General features: G+C 43.2%; 1 protein-coding gene across 3 annotated transcripts in view; it reads left to right on the plus strand.

Annotated features, from left to right (window-relative positions):
* The window catches only part of sphkap (SPHK1 interactor, AKAP domain containing), a 97,522-nt gene that overhangs the window by 37,505 nt on the left and 39,624 nt on the right, over window positions 1–20,393 (plus strand). For all 3 annotated transcript variants that reach the window (XM_031861311.1, XM_031861315.1, XM_031861312.1), the window contains exon 2: window positions 11,490–11,586. In XM_031861311.1, coding sequence (XP_031717171.1) covers window positions 11,490–11,586 — 97 coding nt within the window. The remainder of the gene's footprint in view (window positions 1–11,489; window positions 11,587–20,393) is intronic.

Raw genomic sequence — 20,393 nt, forward strand, 5'->3', positions numbered from 1 at the left:
AAAAAAACATAACAAACCCCGTGGGTGAAGCAACACCCCCCCCCCCCCCCCCCCCCCCCCCTCCCCTCGGTGCAGAGCTTGTTAAATCTCATGTGTTGGCAAGTAGCCCGCTAATGAGCCAAATCTCCAGTATGTTATCACTTAATCTCTTTGACAAGGGTACAGAGAGAGGGTGACGAGGCTTTTCAAAGATTTGGAAAATGGAAATGAGAGCAAGCCCTTGACTGAGTTTATTTATCGTGTGACGTTTAGTTGGACTCGTGTTTTTTTTCTTCTGCCAGCCATACGTAACTGAAAAACATGCTGCCGATGTTTAGTAACACGTGTCTGGTGTAACATATCACTTTCATGATAAATGAAAGCGCGTTTTGCAAGCCAGAAGCTTCATTTTCATGACATCTATACCTTGAACTTGCACGTCTGTCAGAGTGTAAATTCAGTTTATTTAGCAGAGAAACACAGCACAAACCACTGTTAACAGCAAACATGATCATGATGAAGATGTGCTGTGTCTTTTCAAAAACTCCCAACTTCCGCTGCACTGTGCCACAGCTGATCCCAGTTCAGGTTATCAACCTCACTCACACGGCAGATGAGCCAGTGATGTCATTCATTTTCAAGCAGGACCTTTTGCTCTCTTATCTGCACATTGATTGTGTGTCGCGCTCTATTCCATGTGCAAGTTAAAAGCCTGAGCTTTACAGCGGGGGTAGAGCATTTAATCAGTGTAAAAGAGGAGGCGAAGCTCGGGATACGCCTTGATATAAAATGTAAGGGTGAGCAAAGGGTGAAACGGGAGAGAGTGAGACAGACAAAGGGGCAGACGGGGATTAAATGGATGAGAGGCCACGCTTTGCTGGGCTGCTATAGTGCTGGCGTCCGATTCCATGCTTATCCCAAAGGGTCAGACCGCTTCACTAATGGATACCGAGCCAATTGATCGCTACTGTATTACTGGAACGCACGGCATCAGGCTGCCAGGCACACTCGCGCACACACTGATGCGGCTATATTTACATACCGTACATAAACAATACATGTGAGACACATTCATTTACTTGCCATACATAATTTACACACATGCGGGGGAACCGGTAAAGCTATATCACAAACACTTCCTGGTTGGCTGACTTCATTTAGACGCCGTACGCGCATAATTCAAGGTGTCTGAAAATAGCCCTCGGATGTAAATAATGCAGAGGGGCCATTAAAGAAGGCTAAAACAAACGCGTGGTGGGAGGAAGGGGGAGAGACGGGGGATGGATGGTGACGGGTGAAGATGAATGAACGGAAATCAGCGGAAATGTTAGAGTGAGAAGTTTGTTTTGCTACACAGTGCATTTTAAACGGATGAGAAACTCTATGAAACATAAAAAGACGAAAAACTGCTGCTGTTGAAAATGTATTTATCTTAATTTGTTACGGACTTTGTAGCATGTGTGTGTTGAGTTGCTACCATTTGTTTTGTTGCAAGATATTAGTGCAAATTTGATGATGTATTGATGATGACCAGGTTTGAGCTCCGTACGTGTACAAAGTTTACAAAATGCCACTGAGATTTAAATCTAGCCGGACTTTATCTGCAGCAGCTCTCATTGGCCTTTTCAAGCTCGATTTAAAGTTTCTAGCAGCCAACTTGGTCTCAATACAGGGAATCCCGAATATCTTTGTGCAGTGTGATTAAGAGCCAACATTCATTCTCACTTGTACTATTTCTAAGGATATTCAGTGTAATTTTCTGTTCCCAGAGAGAAATAGACTGAACATGAGCAGCCTGAGCTGGACGACAGTGGCTGAGCTAAACAGAGCTGAACATTGTACTCGGTATAAAGGACCAGCTGAAGGTCACTTTGCATTGAGAACAATTTCCACTGCATCGATCCAGCAGACAAAAAGCAAAAGCAGCAGCTACCGTCTTCTGACGGTGGTCCACACTATATCTATTCAGCTCCAGTTCTGCTGTGCACTCGAGAGAGAACTGGACAGCAGCCACAACCCAACACACAATCACATGCTTACATGCCTAAAATTGGAAGAAAATAGACTTATAAAGATGCTTGAGGTTACAGTTAGCAGCCGTTACACAACCGGTGTAGACAGATACGGTGGCGAAAGTAAAACAGTATCACGTGGATATGAGACGGGACTGAAAAACATGCAGCTGAAACACGTCCCGTGTATACGTGCTGTAGTCGGAGGGGAAACTGACAGGTGGAGGAATGCTCCTCCATTGTTTTATTTTCTATTTTCGATTTCTCCCCAGATTGTGGTCATGGCTTTTTTTTATTCCTCCATGGAGCTGTTCTGCTGGAGCCCCATGACCATAACCGGCAGATAAATACATCAGGCTGTGCTATAAATAGACCCAATGCTGCCTCGCAAACACACACACACACACACACACACACACACACACACAACGCCACAGAAACGGATGTGTGCACATGGTGTACAATACATCAACTGGGAGGAGTAATCTCACATTTTGCAGTAACTGCTGGAGCAAAACACACAATTACAACTACACTTCCAGGGGTGGGGGGTGGGGAGTGGGTGGAGGGAATAACACGGAGTTACGCACCTTTTTTGTTCTCCTGCCAGCAGATACCGAGCAGCAAAAGGTCCGGCCTTGTATGAAGTACATTTGTAATAATGCTAACACAGAAGTTCAGAGTCAGTAAGGTGATGGAGCCATGTTTTGGTTCCTCACAGACGGACACAAACCATCTCGAGCATGTGTCTCTCGTGCTGTCCTGTGTCCTCACCTTGTCTCTTTCCAGTGGTGGAAACGAGACTGCTGTGTCCGTCTGAGTCACCTCAGCCCTCTCCCACTGGGTACTGCCGGGTCACACCTGACAGGTCACATCAGACAGAGAGGCACTCAGCCACCCATCCATCTACGCACACATTTGTTAGAGCATACCTTTACAAACAAAGTGGGTGAGTGTGTGAGAGTGCACATGTGCGTGCATTCCTTCGTCTGGTGGGGGTGACTCTGACAGAAATAAATGCTCCCTCTCTTGGTCAGCTGATTCTCCAGAATTAGGGTGAATTCAAAATATTTAAAATGTTTGAAACATACGGAAATGAGTATTTCTTTATTTTTAGCTTTTCTACCTCTGATAGCAAGCAACTGCAAGAACACCGTATTAAAGTGAAGTATTATAACTCAGATTACTATAAAAGAAATGAGGTAGTCATGGACACCGTCGCAACGCTTGGTTGTGCTTTAAAAAAATAGATTTTGCCAGCCAATTCAAATTGTTTACAGGATATTAAACCTTTGTTTCTTTTATAATGTGTGTAAGTCTTAACTTTCTTCTTCACAGGGATTGTACAAAGGCAATAAAATAGTCCCACAATATGAGCAGCGCATAGAGTATAAGCGGCTCCGTTCATGCTCGGAGCTCACGGCGCCAAGTGCGAGTATAAACAAAGCTTAACAAGTAGCACTGCAACAGTGAGACTACAAGGCAAAAATACTTTTCAAATGTTTTCAGGGTTCAGCGGTTTAAATGTTAGCTTGCACTTCATGCCATTTTCTTGCGAGTGCCAGACCGATACTGCGCATACTGCAGAGGGATCCGTTTTTTTCCTCAGCTTGTGCTGGACACATCCTCCTTGTGAAAATCATACGTTCATTGTTTTTATTTTTTATTTTGAAGAACTTTTCCTCTTGGACAATTCCCTGGAAGATGCACCCTTGTTTTTTTTATGACCAGTGCTACTCATCACTAGCAGCATTTACAGATGTCTTAAAAAGTGTCTGCCCCTAATTGAGACATACGATATTAAATACATGTTTCCTTGTGTTCGTTATAAGCTCGTTCCGTGCGTTAAAGTCAATTGCAAAGCTCGTTTCTAGTGAAAATTGGCTCGGTTTAATGATGCCAAATCCTGGAGCAGCAACGTGGTTTTCAGACCAACTGTTTAGTTCCAACGCGTTCCCCCACACGTCCCACCGTGAGCCAGAGATGTGGTGAGATGTTAGCGACGTCTTTAATAATGTCCATTTGTTAGTCGACTTGCAGTTCCAAGTAGAAACTGACACAAAACCTAACAGGGAGCCAGCAGGAGCATTAGCTAAGCAGCGCCTGTCACTCCTCCCCACTGAGAGAGTGGGCTGGAAGTGAAACACAAGTGGGAGAGGAGATAAAGAAGCAGAGGAACACAGAGAAGACAAAGAAGGGCTTGTGTGAGTCAGAGTGTTGAAAGAACGGTTTGTCGTTGCATTCAGTTTGCATTTGCTCCTGAGAGAGAGGACTGTGACTGCATGGCTGTGTCAGACTCAAGCTTTCATAGATGATGCATTAATTGTGCTCCTTTTTTAAAACGGAGTGGATCTCGATCTGTTGAGTGCTGGACCCTTGTGATGAGCTGACATGCCTGAAGGATGCTGACATCTCCAGCTACATATTTCATTCCAGTTACAATTAGCCTGATTACAGTGCGTTTAATTTAATCCATTCCCTTTTTTTTTTTCATGTTTCGCCATATTTTTTCCCCCTCCAAAACTGCTTCCTCACCCAACATGGCAAATGTACATACGGAGACGTGAGCACACAGCAGCCCGGCTATATTATGCAAGCGAAAAGGAAACGTTCTGGGTGTGTTTCAGCCGAAACAATACACAAATATCCTTCAAGTCAGACACAAAAATCTATATTCTACCTTTAATGCAGTACATTCATGTTGCCAGACAGGCAGGTTAGGCGTGCAGAATCAAACACATACTAGGTTATCAAATATGCAGTGAGTATACAACAGGAGGAGAGGAAAGAGAGATGGCATTGCACTGAAGAGTGTACAAATGAGAGAGAGGGGGGGGGGGGTGATAAGCAGTGATAGAAAGTGAGAAGAAACTGAGACGGTCTCGTCACTGTTTAAAGAAAAGCATAATTTTAAATTGGCCATAGGGTGTTTGAATTATGTCGCCCTTCAAATGTTGAGACTGTTAAAACCTACAGTGTATTTACAACAGTACAGCTGTCCCATCTCTGTCATGTACTGTATAGATACACATTTATACCATTTAATGCCAAAACCAAACAAAAATATTTATACAAAGCTTGTAGGTACGTGATTGAGAAGTTGGAAAGGAATGTTACCGAGCAGATCCGAGGGTGTAGTGGTGTAGCGTAGAGGGATTAAGGTGTAGGGTAACTGCTGTGCCACCCACCTCGTCTACTACGTTTAATGCCAAAACAAACTCTTTGTACAGACTTCATTGCTGTGCTTTGTCTCATACGAACTACACATCGCCCCCCTTTAGAGGCTGAACACATTGATTTAGTTCTTTCAGTTTCTTATCCATTCAAAAGTCTTGACAGCCTTGCTGGTTTGGTGGCACTCTAGTTTGTTTATTGTTCCTAAATACAGAACAGATTGGTTGTGCGTGGCTTCGGTCTGGTATTGGACCTCTGAGTCACTGCCCACACGCCCAATTTGTGCAGTGATTTGAATACTGAAGGTCTGGTGTTGTGCTCGCAGAAAGCTGGTCGGAGAAACACTCGGCCAGTCAGACCTTTGGTAGGCAGGATTAATGATTGGGACCACGTCTTCTGACACTGCCTTCGATATCCAATGTAAAATCAACAGCACTCCTACTAAGGTGAGACATGTATACAGCCTACTCTTCTTCTGCCACTCCTGGTGCATGTACATGGAAAAATGTATATTTTTCCACATGTGTATTTTATCAGTCCTTTTTATTTATTGAAGCACATGTACCGTCCTTCATGATGCGGTGCCACTTACCTAAAACTTGCTAAAGGCGCCATTTGTTGGAAACTTTCCCCTCGTTCAATTACCATAACTCACTCCGCTGCACACATGCCCATTCACAGCCCGTCTGTATTCCACACCGCTGCACACAACGCCGGCCAGGAGTGTCTGTGGGCAGAGTGAGCGCTGCACTCTGTGGACCGTGGTAATGGGTGGGAAATGTCAGCGCATCTGTCCGCGCGCCCTCTACCTATCCTCCCCTCCGGGCGCAGCATCCTTCCTCCTCCCGTCCTTTTTTTTTTTTTGCTTTTCCGCGGGGCTTTTGGCGGCTGCTGGAGCCGCTTGCTCACACCGAGGTGAAATCGCACACCGTGCACTGCAGCTCAGAGCTCACCTTCCCTTGACCCATCATGTCACATTGTTTGTTGTTGCCTTATTTTGCCTTTTTTCTCCTTATGTGTATATGTTTTTATTAGTGCTGGGCAAGTTGACGCGTTATTATCGCGTTCACACATTTATTAATTAACGCCGACAATTATTTTAGCGCGCGTTAACGCAGTTTTTTTTTTTATTATTACTCGGACATTTTTAACACAAGAACCGGCAGGCAGCGAGCGGTGAACAGCTGTTTGTGTGGCGTCCCTTTTGTTTTTTCCGGTTTCCTTCACCTACATTCCCCTGGGTCCTAAGTCCCTCCATGTACAGATTCTTATCACCCTCTATGTACCAAAGTACATTTATAACAAATACCACACATATTACGGTAATCAGCGTTGCATTTGTGTCTGACCAAAATACCAAAAAAAGCAAAAAATAAATGATTCATTTACATTTTTTTTTTTTTTTGAGTTTTTAAAGTGTTTTTGTTTGGAATTTGTATAATAAGCATATCATTTAGTTATCGCTGCTGAGAATTTAACAAACAAACAAAAAAACATGACGAGGTTTGCAGTTTTCAAGGTGTATATTTCAAATTGCATCTATTACACACATGAAAATAAAGTTGTGAACACCGGCTGAATATCTATTATCAGAATCATTATAACTGTATTTTAACTGCTACTGTGTAAAGGGAATACTGCTGGGACGTGTGGTTCCACCAATGGGGTTGTCTTATGGAAGATATTTAAATAGCAGCTCCCTGTGTGTAGAGGTAAACTAAAAAAGCAACTATGCAGCAGTGAGAAATGTGAGACATCGCACAGATGGATGTGCATATGGGAATTGAAGCAAGGGAAGATGGAGGGGTGAAGGTTATCAAACTTAATCAAGATGGAGAGATTGAGTCAGCAGAGGTAACGCAGCGAGAGGAGAGCTTCATCACCGGTGCTGTCAGCGTTTGGAACGTTAACACACACATGGGCGCAATTCACTACCCCCCATTTCCTTTCCCATTTTCTCTTCTTGCTTTCCTCGCTTCTACAGTGTTTCCCAAAAGATTTTGTGGTACTGTGGAGGGTGGACCTTGTGACCCTCGGGTTGGTCCGGAGCTACGCTGAAACTTATTACATTTTAAAGTTAAATGCATCTATCTGGTGCAAAATGAAGTGGGTAGATCTATCAAGAACGTTGTGTTCTTGTAAGCAATTTAATCATAAACACACTGGCTGTGTAGATATGATAGGTGATGACATGGCGAAAAGGTCACACCCACAAAGCCTGGTAAAAAAAGAAGGGGTCCCTGTTTCAAGACAGGGTGGGTTTTCCAACATCTTCGCAGACCAACAGTCCACCCCGGTTGACATTTGCTCCGGCAGCAGGGGCCCCGGTTGGGCTCAGCAAGAACCAAGTCTGCGGCCCCGAGACACGGCGAGGTCCGGCGGTGCCGTAGAGCTCACAACCTGAGCCGCAAGCCACCTTCATCCCGGGCCTTTCCAAGCCAAACTAAAGCCAAAACCGCCACAGTGGGAATGCACACGGTCAGCCAGCGCCGGGGGTAAAGGTCACACTAGGGGATCCTCCCACACCGATCCACCAGTTTCTGACCTGCCGAGTCAAAAACTCTTGGGGAAACTGCGCTGACTACACCCGTGGAGAAGTGTGAAGATATTTTTGGTTCATCATGAAACTGCGGCAAGCCGCCAAAGTCTAGATAATTAATGGGAAACACTTGTTCCACCATGGAGGGAAAAAGGAGAATCACTTTTAACACGAGAGGAAATAAGAAGAGAAGAGATCGTTTTTGGCAGGTGCTGAAGAGAGAGCTGGCTCCGTACTGAAGTCCAACTAGTACAGAAACTGCCAGAAGGGCTGCGTGGCTGATTCTGTGACGCCGAGCTGCCATCCTGATTCCCCGGCGTCGAATGAAAAAGCAGAACAAGTGATGCTTACTAAAGTCACAATGTACCTCCAGCCCTCTCCATTGTCCTCCTCAGACCTGACTGAAAGATGTCTTTGACATAAATCTTAGTTTTCTGACTAGTTACCAATAACAACAAAGTCAACTATAATCACTTTGTAATTAACATTTACCGTACAGACCGCAGACGTCCCGAGTGGCAAATCCCACCCGTACGGTTCTCCGAGCATGTGAAAGCAAATGCTGAGTGCACTTCATTTTCTTCTCAGCGTGGTCGAGATGTCCCGTTGCGCCACTGCAATAAAACACCTGGGACCGGTTGAGGGTGTCGTAGCTGTGATGTGTGAAACCTCATGAATAAGAACATGCGTCAGTAATGTGGGAGACGGCGTCAGACAGAGAAATGGCTCATTAACACCTTAACAAAACAAGATAATGTGATGTAAAAGGTATGCAATATAGCCATTGTGAGTGGGATCCATAATCTTTAATAATAAATTAAAGATTTGTGTTTCCATTGAAAGACTAGTTTGAAGTCCTCAGTGTATTGCCTCCTTTGAGGATTGGGGTGTTTTGCCTCTGAAGGGATAAACAACAACAAAAAACATTATTATGTTCAACCCTGCCATATGTTTCATGGAGCGTAAGCCAGGTGTTGCATCTGTGTTGGTGTGCTTACTAAGAGGAAGATGTTTCAGATTCCACTTCGGCAAATGAGCAGCTCAACTGGAGTGATGTTGTCGTTTTCACCGCAAAAAAATTCTAAAACCCCACTGCCCACTCACTACCTGCTGTTAAGAGACTAGCTGAACATTTAGCTGCTGAAGAGCCCGATATTTACCTCAGCATGTTGGTCGAGATGGGAAGGCGTATAAATAGCACACCACTTTTAAGGTCATTTAATGCCCCGTTCTCGTTGCCAACTCGTCACATACAGATGCAGATGGTTGATGTTGTGAATTCAAACAAAACTACTTGGTTAAGTTTAAGAAAAGACCATGATTTGGGTTAAAATAAGTGTTCGTTACGTTCCTGAGTTAAATAGTCAGCGTACATTTGTCAATATTTGACCTTTGTGCTGTAGTCAACCAAAGACGATCTTGGGTCGACTGAAATTCAACCTAATCTTTAATTTATTGATTAGTTGATGAGGAATAAAAAGAATCAGCATGTTATCTTTAGATTAACTAAATCAGCCACTGTGCACTGTGCTTTCTACCTGGTAGCCTAAAATAATTATTAATAAATACAAAAAACTCCTTGCGGCAAAATAAATCATTTTTAACCTAATCCTTTTTTTCTTAAATGATAATCGTATGATTTCCCAAAATAGAACAAGCTGTCGAAAGCTGTCACTGCAGTTCTATTTCAAACATGAACACTATTTATTAGACCAAACGCATAGAAATACGCAGACTCTGATATGTTCACACTCAAAGCCCATCAAGTTGTGATACTGGTAACTTGAAAGGTGATGATATGTGAGTGTTGTGTGTCTGCTTGAAGAGGCTCTTCAAACTACACGCAGGGATTCAACTAAACAGGCCCTTTTATTCTCAAGTGTTCTTGAGCAACAACATGACTAAAATGAAGAATTTCCAGCAGCGATCAATAAAACAACGCCAATCAATTATTTCCCTCCCAGCTGTGCATGGATATACCAGTTAAATGTGTTTTTTTTGTCGTCATGCTGTTACTGTAGATTGGCTTGAAGAGACCGGCTGAAGGGCCCAATCAGCGCCCGTCTGTCTGTGAGCCGATTGCGTTATGTGATGAGGCTGAGATGTTTGTTACAGATGTGTGTGCTGCAGCGCTGGTGGTTTGCTGCTGAAAGCGTGTGGATGCCTTGTAACACCCTCACACAGTGTTGGTGAAGTGAAAATGAGGATATTCTTTGTGATAAAAAGCAGTTTGTTTGCTTTGTACCTAGATCGGCAATGTTCATTGTGCGATAGTCTGTTTTCAATTGTCACCTCTTTGCTTTTTTTTTTTTAGAGGAAGAGACACCAGTGATGTAACGTATGTTTCTCCCCCCCCCCCCCCAGAGCTTCAAAACATTGTGCTCTACCCAGGGTCGGCTGAAACTGGCAAGAGGTCCCCAGGGCAAAAATGAATCTCCTGTTTTTCCCACTGTGTGTATTCTACGCTGGTAAACGGTCTCGCCCCAGAATTGCTGTGTGGTCATTTGAACACAAATTATTTCATATAACGAAAAAATAACATGTCGGCTCTAAACGGAGATAATGAAGGTCTTACAACTAGATTTTGACACAACAGCCTTCTTCAAGACAGGACAGACAAGTGGTGCGTATTCATAACCTACCAAACTAATTGTCTCTTACATTCAGTGGTCCTAAAAGCCTCGAACTGAGAAGTAACTTCTCTTTCAAAATAAAAGACATCCTTCCATCAACACATCTTAACTTTTCAAATTAAGATGACTTTGATGCACTTTGCATGTTCTAGTTTTTCCTCTTCTTTGTAGTGCATATTCCACCTGCCACTCCAATGAGGTGGAAAGATCACAATGAGATCAGTTAAGATCAATTTAAATCAACATGTTCTATTATCTAACAAATCACCACTGAAAAAAAAGCAGGGAAATGTCCTATTTGGGTTAAAATAAGTACTTTGTTAAGGTTAGAAAGACATTTTGGTTCAAAAAACATGTTTGGGTTCAAATTACTTCTTCTTTAAGATTAAGGGGCTCTCATTGTCATGTTTACAAGAAGCCAAAGTTGCCTGTTAAGTTGTGTTATACTAATACATGTTGTTGCATACAATGCATTCATGTTGCCTTCGTCTTCAGCAATCATCAAGAGGATATGGCCTTACTGGGTTACAGGAAGCAATTAATGCGTGCGTGTGTATATATTGGATTAATTCAAGCATCAACACTCGTCTAATGACTTCATCATTGTGTGCTTTGACCTCAATAAAATGCCCTATAACTCAATTAATGTGTGCGGCAACCTCATTACAATTTGCCATGACCTCATCACCGCACTGTGATGACCACTGTGCGGTGACTTTATAATCTGGAATAATACCGACAAACTGAAGCAGAGAAAGATGCCGGACCCGTTTGTCTACATGGGTCCGCTTCGATACCATCGGAAGAGGGGTTACAGGAAACGCTAGTGCACTTTCTGTATGGGTCGGAAGATTGCTGGAAGGTCCGGGTGAATTTATTCTCTAAACTTTTATGCTTTAGTTGTGGTGTGTGTGTCTGTGTCTGTGGTGAAGACCCACTGCTGAGCTTCATATTGCTTACATCTCAAAACACCTGCCAGATGATGCGGAGGAACCCTGCTGGAAAGAGATGGCCTCAAAGAAAAGCAGCCATCTGTTCCTCCCTCCTGACACTGACATTGTGTGTGTGTGTGTGTGTGTGTGTGTGTGTGTGTGTGTGTGTGTGTGATTGTATCAGCTCTTTAATCCATTCAGCTATCTTTGTGTATTTTAGGTGAAGAACCTGGACTGATAACTTGGGAGCGTAGACGGAGAGTCGGACTGAAGATGCTGCCATCGCTCTTCACTGTGCTGCGGACCTTCACTGAGCTGTAAGAACTCCACTTCCTTTTGTTGATGCCATGTTGTTTGATGTGTATCGATCGACACCATCGGGTTGAGTGGATTAAACTCGTACGCGCTAACACTTTATTATCTCAGCAGCTTAAAAGTGCTTCATATTTTGTTGACAAAATTATTTAGAAAGAGCTATAAAATGTGTCGACTATAATTTTTTACTTGCCCCGTGATACCTTGTGGAAATTATGAAGTCCATTAGTTCCTTTCACAGAACCGGCCTCTGCAACAGGTGACTTCTCTTTTTTTTTTTTCAGAGCTTTTTGGAAAATGCATGATGGATCACAACAACCACGACACACTTTGTAATGTTTGAACCAACGCTAAGCTAACTTTATTTTATCCTGTTGTCCTGTTTCAGGTGTTACTGGCTGTATTTCCTCTTAATTCATATCCCAAAAGCTCAGAGACACGGGAAGATTAACTGACGTCTATGATTCACATAATGTGTCACGGGGCGAGGAAGAACAGGAATAAAAGAAATACCTAACCTAGCCGAAAACAAGCTATCAGAGGACTACAACACTTTTGCAAACTGCATGTAAAAAATATTGAATAAAACAACTCAACCCTGTAATGTAATTATGCTACTTTAAAAGGAATGCCATTTTATACCCCTATTAGAAGATTTAATGAATTCAATCTTAAATTTATGAGTTGTGAAACTTCTTCAAACGTTATTTCGAACGTCACCGAAGAACGAAATGCTATTCGTTCTGTTTTTTAATTTTTCTATTTTTGTTGCATTCATGTTTTCCACTGTACGGTCTATAGGGGTCATTAGGTTTGAGTTTACATTGTCTAAACCTATCATTGTATCCCTTGCATCACTAAAACATTTCCCCTCCCCACCAAACGGGGGCACACTTTGTTGCTCCACCCCACTAACGGCTGTCTCCGGTCTCGGGATGATTATGACACTTAATTGCAGCAATTTATCATCACGTCCCGAGCCGGTGTCCCTAAGGGACTCGGGATAGAGAGGGAGAGGTAGGAAAGTGAAAAGGCAAAAAAAAGTTGTGCATGCACTGGGACTGCTGATGCAGAGAGCTGGCCATAAAGCACTAATGGATGCCAGGCTGCTGAGAAAGCACAGGTCTCTGAGAAACACCTCATCAGCCACTGCACTGATGTCTCAGCAGCACGACCTGTGCCGTAACAGGTGCCACAACGTCGAAGTCGGTCGGAAGAACAAATGGGACAGATGGTGGAAAGAGAGAGAGGGGGGGGGCATTGTGTGTTTTTTTTATGTTGTATTAGAGGGAAGGCGTAGGAGCAGGAAGGGATGTTTTGTTGTTTGGAGCTTAACATCGGCATTAGGTTGATATAATGTTCTGTGGGTTGTGCCTCGGTTGGTGATTTATTTTCACTTTCTGGGGAAATGGTAATGTTCATTTTTCCCCCCAGCTTTTTTGTTGTTCACATTGGCCAGCAGTTACATAGGAAAATCCAGAAAAAGACTGATATAATGAATAGTAAGGAAGAGGGTGAAAATGAACATCGCTAACAGCAACATTACGCAGGTGTGCAGATCAAACTTCAGGGGAGCGCTGGGCTTACAAGGACAGCAGTGATAAATGGCGTCACAAACACCTGCTTCAGATGCACTCGCATCAGTCTGGCTAAAGTCACTCGGGGGAGGGCTGAAGTAGGGCGGAAGATAATTGTAGGTCAAAATGTACTTTGGGAGAGCGACATCTTGGATGTGTACACATGCACAGTTGCTTGAATGCGGTTCATTTGTCATCGGCGGTCTTTATGCGTGTGGACAAGTTTTGGGCAGATACACAGTATTGCGGCTGTAATCAGTGGTGGTGTGTCTGCAGTAACTGTAAATATAATCCATCTTCATAAATCATCGCTCAGAAAAAGATTTGTCTACTAACACATCATGAATGCTGTTATTTCTAATGATGGGTATATCCTGGGGCTAAACATTTAAACTCTATTAAATTCTGTTAGGATATGGAAAGTAAATTTGACCTGTGACAAAGTACTAAACTTTACATTAGGCTACATTTTGTTATCTTTTCTTATCTTCTCTCTGTATCCTCACCTATCCAACATGTCCGATTTCTGCAGCTATTAAGATACAGTAGTGAGTAATGAAGGGAAACAAACTACAGTGTTTAGGGCTCTGATGGCTGCCAAAAAGTACACTCAGTACTTTGCCAGAATGCATTTAGTGTTTACTACGGTGGCGTTCACGCTACACCTGCTGTGTAGACACGATGTAGTCGACAGCCACGCCAGCAGCTGAAGTTGTACGCACAGTGGTGCTTTGGGCTAAATGCTAACGTCGACATGCTAACATTGACATGCTAACAGGCTCCCTCTGTCAATGCAAATGTACTGATGTTAGTGGGTATAATCCTAAAGTTGACCATTTTCACTATCTTAGTTTAGTGTGCTAGCATGCTAACATCCTAGCAACTCATCCTAAGGGGAACATGAATCTGTTTACCAAATTTTTCATGGCAATCCATCCAACAGTTGTTTGGACTTTTGGACCAAAGTGGACAGACTGACTGACATAGCCATCCAGTGCACTTAATCTCTGTCTTGTGTCTTAAACATTGTGTGCAACAACTGTTGTGTTGCATTTGCGTGAGCCCATATTTTATAGCGTGTGAAAGTCTTACCTGTGGGACTGCCTATTAGACAACATCAACATGAGCTGTGTCTGCTGTAATGCCACCAGCTAGACTGGAGTCAACACTCTTTTTGTGCATGCAGCGTGAATTCAAGCATTTGGCACACAAACATTTGAGCATATTCTCAGCGATCTACACGGTCCGGCCTCAAAGCTGAACAGAACGAGACGTGTACTCAGAAGTGATCCCCTATGGCATGATGCTTCAGCTTGTTGTTCTATAGGAGCAGTCAGCAGTTGAGGGCAGTGATCTTGCTTCACCTCGTCAGAAACTCCCAAAACAGCGTCAAATCAAGAGATCTTCATGCAAGTATGCTAAGCAGGGATGCAGTTGTTGCGTGTTGCTCGGTGTGCAGGTGTCTGGGGCTGTAAGCATGTAATCAGTGCTCAGGGTGTTACGTCTGAAGTAGACTAATCAGAGGAAAGATTGAGCTTCTAACAGCAGGTGTAAATCAGCAATGATTATCTCTCTGTCTCTTTCCCCTCTCCTTCTCGGCCTCTCTCTTTTCCTCTCTCGGCATGAACGAGCTCACCATTAAGCAGAACAATGCTAAATGGGCCCGTGCCTTCCGCCCATGCTTCCCTCGCCGAGCTCTGGCTTCATGTGGCCTCTTTGCTCTCAGCTTCTTATGTCCTTCCTGCGTCGCCAATCCTGTTTTCCCCTTTCTTTCATGTCTTTCATCCGCCTGTCTGACTTAATGAAGCGGGGAGCTCTAATGGATGCATGAAAGGTTAGGTGTTTAGATATTTAGCAGTAGAGATGGTTGGAGAGGTTGTGCTTCTTTTAGCTCTTGATTTTCATATGTACTGTCTACTGTGAAAATGTTTTCTTCAGTGAAGGAGAAAAAAAAACCATTGATTTTCAGCAGAAGGACAAAAAGAGTGACTTTGACTTTTCAAGCCGATGGTGAGAGGTAAAAAAGGCTGCTGTGAGTGTTGTGCCAACATCACACCTCTCCGTTTGCCACCAGGTTCAAGGAAAACCTGTTACAGTTTTGGAAACTGGAGCCACAGATCGGATGCAACTGGGATGAGTGTGATTTATGTGTCCGTAGAAAAGCTGTGATAACAGTGTGATGCAGTGTCCTGAAGGGCAAAAAAAATCCAGACTTGGAGGCTGAAGCGAGTAATGTTGACATTGTATTACATTTACTCTCACCAGGGGCCTTGTCAGGCCAGTGGAGTACTGTTTCAAGTGCCCTCATTTGTAATCCTCACTCATCTGTGACAAACTGCCTGTCTGGGCACCTGTTTGAGAGAAGCGAAGCTCACCAGGGTGAGGTTGGGAAGGCAAGAGGCTGATCTGGTCCGATGGAGGAAGACCCGGGATGGACGAACGGGCTCACTGACTGACACAGATACTTGTGAAAACAGGTCTAAAAGTATACTTGTATTATATTAACGCTAGCACAGGAATATATTATTGGTTATCTTTGCCACTCATTCAATGACAGTGTCACACTAATGGACATTTTTCTTTTCTCAACCGTGTCATATTTGGTGCAGAATGAGCCAAAATTTGCTTAGAAATGTGTGTTGGGGTAAATAGGGTGCTTTGCTTGGGGATGAGCAGAGGAGTCAGTATTGTTTTTGTTGTTTTGTTTTCACTGTAATAGGTTCATTAACTTCATTGTAGTGCTGTTATGAAATACTGAAGTTTTGTTCATTTCACTCTTTCTCTCTCTCTCTGTAAGTTTGACTGTTTCTAAACCCGTCATTGATTGGAGATTTTAATGTATCATTTGTATCTGCATGTAGGTCCGTGCTGGTGATGCAATAAGACTTGTATTTAACTAGGAGAGCAGGGAGGAACATATGCAATGCACCAATATAAGCATACTGTAGATACACTATACTCCCATGCATAAGCAAAACGAATATATGCACACACTACATAAACATATATATAGAGCCCCACACATAACAACACAAGGAGCAGAATGCCTCAGCAGATGCTGTGTGGTTGTAGCGATCAGATGTACACTGTTGTATCTGTACTCGAGGAGTCAACGTTGTGGTTGTCGACAGTAGGACGCCTGATTAAATCTGGCTGGAGCCATCTGTCCCCGCATCGCTCTGCACACAGACTGGCTGTGAGACCGCTCTGCACACGTTGGCATTTAGTTGTTTTACCAGTTTAAAGCTCTCTAAAAAATGCAGTGTCAACAAAGTTTGAGAATTGTTTCAATGTTTTAGTGATTAGTAATTAGTTTGATCAAACAAACAAAAGGAGCTTGACTGCAGCTGAAGAGTTAGATGAGAGGTTTGGTACCACTCTATACGAGAGTGGTACCGATCTTTTCATCGAACTCTCGGCAACAAAGCCAATGAGTGTATTACCCAAAATGTCAAACTATTCCTTCAATAGGATATATAACTTTATAAGCTGTAAAATGTGGACGTGTCTCCTCGATTGACAGCCTCAACACCAAATATTAGCGTATGTGGCTAATTTCAGCCAAATCTAAAATTGACTTTCAAAGGATCCGTAGGTCTTTTTCCACAACAAACATTTTGACTTATCGTAAGAAAAGCTGAGGTAACATTAACAGTTGCTCTGTTCTGTTCACAGTAAGTCATGACAGCGTCACGGTGAGCCAGCTGGCACAATACCAGGACTCTGAAACTGAAGCGGCTAAATAGAATTCAGCCATTTATCAATGTGTAGAAAAGGACCTTTGACACTAATTAAGACATGAAGACCTGGTTTGATGAGAAAATCTGAATTATGGTCCTCCCACTTGTCTTTATAATAAAAGCTTCAAAAAACGGTCATAACAAAGTCACAAGAACAAAAGGGTACAGTGCATGGAAGGTCTCGAGCCAATTTAGTTTAAACCACAGCTCAGAAAGTGCCAGCTCAGTGCACCAATTGACTGAGACGAACCTCTCCCACAGTCATCTCATTCACGACCTTTCAAATTATTGCTGATTAGGAGCACTAAGTCGCCTCCAGCAGGGATAAGAAGGAAGCAGGCAGAGCAGAGGAGAGGTGGAGGAGGGCCATCCTATCTAAACACCAGTGTGTACAGAGAGTATTTTCATTCAGCGTTGGCAGTCTTTCCACTGGGCTGAACACGCACTCTGCTGATGGAGTCATCAGGCATTCAGTTAAGTTGTTTTTTTCAAGCAAACACTGACTGTTTCACTGTCGGGGGTTTTCTCACGGCTTTATGATAAAAAGGAGCATCTGAAATTGGTCACGGGGCAGCAGGCTTAGCAGGCAATCCACACATCCCTCTCCCCAGCAACGTTTCCCAGCTCTTCCTGAGGCATTCCCAGGATCAGACCAGATACTTAATTTCTCCAGCGTGTTCTGGGTCTAACCTGGTGCCTTTTAACAGTCGCATGTGCATGGAAAAACCTCTAATGGGAGGCATACAAGAGGATCAGATGTCAGAACCACCTCAGCTGGCCGCTTTTGACGCGAAGGAGCAGCGACTCTTCTCCGAGCTTTTCCCCGGGTAAAGGAGCTCCTCGCCCTATTTCTAAGGCTGAGCCCAGCTACCCTACATAGAAAGCTCATTTTGGACGTTTGTATCCGCGATCTCATTCTGTCAGTCACGAGCCAAAAGCTCATGACCATAGCTGAGGGTCGGAACGTAGATGGACTGCAATCACTCAACTCCCTCTTCACCACAACAGCCCGATACAATGCAACCTCACTACCTGTCCATCTCATGCTCCATTTTACCCTCTCGGTCTGATGGGCCAACAGAACCACATCGTCTGCAAAGAGCAGAGACGCAATTCTGAGTTCCCCAAAACTGGATACCCGTCCTCCGACAGCACCTTGAGATCCTGTGCATGAAAATAACAAACAGAATCGATTACAAGGGACAACTCTGGCGGTGGCTAAAACAATAAAAAAAAGTGTGTTCATTTGTCTTGTTGTGGTGTATTGTTGCACGAAGAAGAAACCCAACCTCATCCAGTATCTCTAAAGGAAAAGTCAGTGAAAACATGATCATGTGGGGCCACAGCTATTAACGGGCCCCGTGACGTTATCCATAATCCCCAGTGTGGCCTGTGAAGCTTCAGTCCACCTGAATAATGCAAGGTTTCAAACTATTTGCATAATCTATTTGGTATATATTTATATATGGAACTTTTGTGATCAATGCTCGCTCGCCCACCAAAGATCCACATAGAGATGGTCATTGGGAGCAAAATGTTTGAAATTTATTATTATTTTTATTTTTATTTTTTTTCAGTTTCACTAATTTTGTATTCTTAATGAAAAAGTCTAATTGAAATATTTGCAGAAAATAATATCTTTGTCACAGACAATAACCTGCACCACTGAGTGTTTGTTATAATTCCACTGTATTTATGTTTTTAAGGATGAAAATTTATGACCGATAATCCCCGGTCTGATGTGGCTTTTTCATCCCTGTTATTTCCTTTTCTCCACAAAGTAGTCGTTACTTGATACATCCTGGGTAACCTTTTTGTTGGAGCATAAAACAGCTGATCGCTGATATTCACTATGTTTTGAATCTTGCTCGATGACTAGCCCCATTCCTGACCGTACGAACTACAGCAGGAGGAATGTTGTCATAATAATAATAATAATTAAAAAAAAGGTACCCAAAGTTTAGCCTCATCCCACTTCTGTGGCAGGGATGAAGAATATTGTATAGCCAGTAAGTGTTTACTGAAACATGAAAGCGCGCATTACCAGGCTGTTTCAGACTGGAACATAAGAAAAAAAGAATGGCAAAAACAAATGGTGCAGAGGAAAGAGGTTGGCTGTGTGATGAAGCAGTGAGGAGGGGGACAGAAAGAGAGAATGAGTCAGCAGCAGGAGCTTTCGCTCTCTCCTGCTTTAAGGACAGACGTTTTTCCTTATATTAACATTCCCACTCAGAGTTTAATCATGTGTGTTATCCCCGCCCTCACCAGGTGATTTCATGCCTCCTGAGCAGCCAGAAAGGCCCTTTTTTTATTTTTTTATTACTGCAGCAGATTTTGATAAATGATACTGATAAGCCGGGCTTGTGGGACGGAGTGTAAAGCGGGGCTAAATTTAGCCCGCCAAAGAGCGAGCATTGATCACATTGTTTACCCTCCTCCCTGTGCCATTCATAGCTTTTCCATTTCTTCACGGTTTGTTAAACTGTGGAAAATCTTTACCATTAACGCACGCCTCTTCCAGACCAGTCATAATTCACTCATAGCCAGTTGTTGTTCTGCACTAAGAAGGCAGCAGGCATTAAAGCTGCCCCCATTCGCTGTTGTCTTAAGCGAGCACAGATTTGACAGGTGGAGATGAATTATGAATCAAGTTTCCGACCGACGTCTGACGGTGGAGTCCTGTGTCCTTTTTCTCAGTCCACACTCCACAGGTAATTGAGTGTGTTTCATAAATAAGGTCCATGATATTGATCTGCCAGAGGTCATTTCCTTTCCAGAGAATGGTTGATCAAATTTCAGTGTGCACACCTACTCTTATGTATACAAATTAAGTGTGTGCGCATGTTGGAAAAGTGAGACAGAGTGAACACAGTTTAATCTGAAGTCATTGTCCTTTGAGGCTGGACCATGAAGTCCTCAGACATGAAAGGATTACCTTGAGTCTGATAATTATCTTGTCGATCCAGATCCAGTTCTTGCTATCACCCTCACTCCGACCCGACTACACCCACATCCCTTTGTCCCGTGCCTTCTGATGCTCCATTAAATTCCCTTCCAATTACCTCTGCTAACAAAGCTGAAAGGTTTTGTTGTCACTTGTCTTATTCCCAGCAGCGTGCATGGAACTGTTACAAATTTATGTAGCTTAAAGGTGACGTTTCTTCCCTCCGAGTAACAGTTGATTCAGGTCTTGGATTTTTGCCGTCACCCATTTTTTGTCACATGTTTAGGTTATCTGGGACTTCCAATTTGGCAGCTTAACAGCATCCCGGTGCTATTTTTATTGAGTGCCTTCCAGTATCGAGAAACTGCAATTTAACATCAGTGCCAAGGACATCGGCGTCAATCAAAGGCACATTTTATTTTTGTGTTTTGTTTTTGTATGATTTTATGCAGAGGCACAGTGCGAGGTGTGGAGAGACGTGAAAAAAGCAACATATCCAGCCATAAAAACACCTTGAATTTCATGAGCAGTGATCATCTCCATGTCTA

The sequence above is a fragment of the Anarrhichthys ocellatus genome, unplaced genomic scaffold, assembly GCF_004355925.1.
Source record: "Anarrhichthys ocellatus isolate YVR2014 unplaced genomic scaffold, GSC_Weel_1.0 scaffold24, whole genome shotgun sequence".
NCBI lineage: Eukaryota > Metazoa > Chordata > Actinopteri > Perciformes > Anarhichadidae > Anarrhichthys > Anarrhichthys ocellatus.